The sequence below is a fragment of the Pinus tabuliformis genome, chromosome 4_1 (genome assembly GCF_031772625.1).
Source record: "Pinus tabuliformis cultivar Carrire ecotype Pingquan chromosome 4_1, CPIR1, whole genome shotgun sequence".
NCBI lineage: Eukaryota > Viridiplantae > Streptophyta > Pinopsida > Pinales > Pinaceae > Pinus > Pinus tabuliformis.
In genome coordinates, this window is record NC_142303.1 from 893,704,868 (window position 1) to 893,707,923 (window position 3,056).

General features: G+C 38.5%; 1 protein-coding gene across 1 annotated transcript; it reads right to left on the minus strand.

The window, feature by feature from the left end:
- Positions 1-1,200: 1,200 nt before the first annotated feature.
- Positions 1,201-1,803, minus strand: LOC149179044 (uncharacterized). Its single transcript, XM_089422331.1, has one exon. It carries the CDS (start codon positions 1,801-1,803, stop codon positions 1,201-1,203), a length of 603 nt encoding a protein of 200 aa, XP_089278457.1.
- Positions 1,804-3,056: the final 1,253 nt, after the last annotated feature.

A 3,056-nucleotide genomic window follows, 5' to 3' on the forward strand; every position in this document is an offset into this window, starting at 1 on the left:
TTAAAATTGGGGCGCCACATCTACGCTCGGCACAGTCCACATCATTCTATATGTTTCTGCGCGATAACCTGTTTCCAAGCCAGCGACAATCTTCTGAGATTGTCAACCGAGGGGCCATCTTGTATAACAGCCAGCGCAAATACCAGTATCATACAAACTCCTTGTACTGTTTGCGTTAAGCCGTTGTTAGCTTCTCAAGTCCAGCAAAACACTATCCAATGTTAACGGATAATCTATCAGTTACCAAATTCGCGCGAAACAGGGGAAAAAATACAAAAATATGACCATTCAATGCAAATAATACCGTATAAGTCAATTAAATTCGATCAGTTCGTCTGAAAATATTCATGGTTCGTAGTTTACCCAATACGGATTTGTTATTTCACGAAAATATTCATGGTTCGTAGTTAACCCCATACGTATTCGTTATTTGACAGGCGTAGCTAAGGCAGAGTACCGGCCTGAACACAAATACATACTACTGTCTATGCGGAAGAAACTGATATGGAAAGTTATTGGGTTTATAGAGAAGAAATTGTGAAATTAGAAAAAATAAGCCAAATCTGAGACAATTAATCGTGGAGAGATTTAGATAAAGTTTGAGTGCGCTTAAGCTTAAGGGTTAAGAGCATGTGTTTCTTATTAAAAAATTACAGGTTTAAAATCAGAAGAGTAGAGTATGTATGCTTTAATAGGTTTAGCAACAAAATCATTGTATGAAAGTGGGTCCTTTATCTCACAAACAAAAAAGTCAGATACATCAATAACATATATTATTATTATTATAAGAAAAAACTATAACTATATACATCTTAATTTTTAAAATGTGGGTTTTAGATAGAATCGTGTTCTGTTAAGATATTTCTTAATTTTTAAAATGTGGGTTTTAGATAGAGTCTTGTCCTGTTAAGATATTTCTTAATATAAAATTACTGATTCAATTCCCTACAGATAAACATAATAAAAGTGTAATCTTGCCAATATTGAAGGTTGAATTTATTAGAATTAAAAATTTTCATACCCATTTTGAACTTCGTAACCATGGGATAATCCCTTTCTGCACCAAAGAATTCGAAAACAAAAACACAGAGAGACCGCTTGCAGATATAAATAGAATAAGTGTATAAAATAGAGTAGCTATTAACCATAACTGGCCGTCAAAACCCCTGTAGTTCAGTCAAACTTACCTGCTACACATTTTTAAAACAGATTCCCTCTAAAAAAATGATCGCCCCTTTTCGTTGTTGTTGGACAGGGGCGATTAATATAATGTACATACAATAGGGAAGATCTAACTGGCTGACTAGAGGCACCAATAGTCCTCTGGACAATCCTGGGGGACTCGACAATTGTCTCCAACACAGGCTTCCAATATTTGCAGTTCCTCAGATTCAATCTCTTCAGCTGCACAAGATCATCCCCATCGTCGACTTCTGATTTCGACACTTTAAGATCCTGCGCTTCGGCCGTTTTCGTCCCTCCATTCAATTCATCTCCGCCATTAATGGCCCTTACTTTTCTGTCGGCGCGAAACTGAGTGCCCAACACTGGGAGAATTTTGGCGAGCCTCATGGATTTCGAAGTCGACTTGCGCAAAGCCAAATCGGCCTGCAACGCGAGGGAATCCATCTCAGAAGGCGAGAGCGACGAGTGGAGTTTATGCATGGGGAGAAGAAAATAGAGATGCCCCGATTCTAGCTCCTCGTCCGCTGAAAGCGCTGAGATTCGGCGCCCGTTTTCTAAGGCCGTAGAATGGCAAACGAAATGCTCGGGATTATCGAGCATCAACTCTGCGGCCTTCATGGGCTTCTTGAATTCCTGGATGCTGCTATACAGCCTTATGATTTTCACTGCAGTGGAGGGAACTTTGGATGGAACACAATGGGCATGGTTCGCATAGAGGTTTGGGTTTTTGAAGGAAATGAGGGCGGGGTTGATTTTCGCTGTTGAATTCAAATTTGAATTTCATTACCCCGCGCATAATTTAAAAACTTGAGCGTATACAATCATGTATGCTCCATGCGTTAACCTATCAAAGTATGGCGTATGGATGCATGAGTCATGGTGGATGAATGCGAATACATACAGAGACATCGATCGGAATCTGTTCGTCGGGAAAGGATGCACACGGGTTGACAGTCAGAACCCGTCTCCAAAGACTGTCCTTAGACTCTGTTAAGAGAGCATTTATAACTCTATAGTCCATGAAATAGCACTTGCCCTATCTTGAGTGATAATGAGTTAAGAATGAGGTGTCAGTGTAGGAATTGAGACGTGGAAGGAGATTGTATTTTAATGAATGCATGGTACAGGAATCATGCAAGCCTTGAGATGAAATCATTCCTGGAGCATTCAAATTTCGCTATAGCCTTATGCTGATATGTGAATGCAAGTGTTGATGGTATTTGAATTGTGAAAAAATGATAGAATTGCAGGTTGAATTAGCGTCATAGACACCATTGTACCAGTGAGAATTGAACCATTCTGTTTCAAAGAAGTTGAGGGGACAATAGAATATGAATTGAGCCTTCCAATTTTGTAGGTAGCAGGATGGCTTCCCTTCATGTACAAGTTTAATGGCTATGATTCAGGTGTCTTTAGGTCTTTTGCACATAATTTTGATGGGAAGATGGTGACTATAGGTTCATTGAGATTCGAATTGATAGAGCAATTCATTTCCCAAGCCACTAATCTACCTTTAACATGGGAAAATTGGTTTAAGAAAGGTGAAGTAGCAAAAGGAGTCTGGTGCATGTTTTTCACAAAGAGAGGATGCATAGTTTATTGGAAGAAAGGGGTAGTAAGGAGTGAAATGATTGAGAAATGGCAACATTTTTTGTTCATCTTATATAAATTTTTAACTTTCAAAGGTAGGTAATCCATTGCATACTTGTATCACATTCGTCTCCTTAAGCATTTCGAGTCTAGCAAGTTAATTAATTTTCCATATTTCTTATTAAAGATCCTAGCCAAGATATGTAAGAATGTCCAAAACACTTTGGAAAATTAGGTAGGCTACAAGTTGTGCCATTATGGGTTGATAAAAATTTTAGTCA

Bases quoted from the DNA above. Each gene is read 5' to 3' on its own strand.
- LOC149179044 (XM_089422331.1), bottom strand. From the start codon at position 1,803: ATGAAGGCCGCAGAGTTGATGCTCGATAATCCCGAGCATTTCGTTTGC.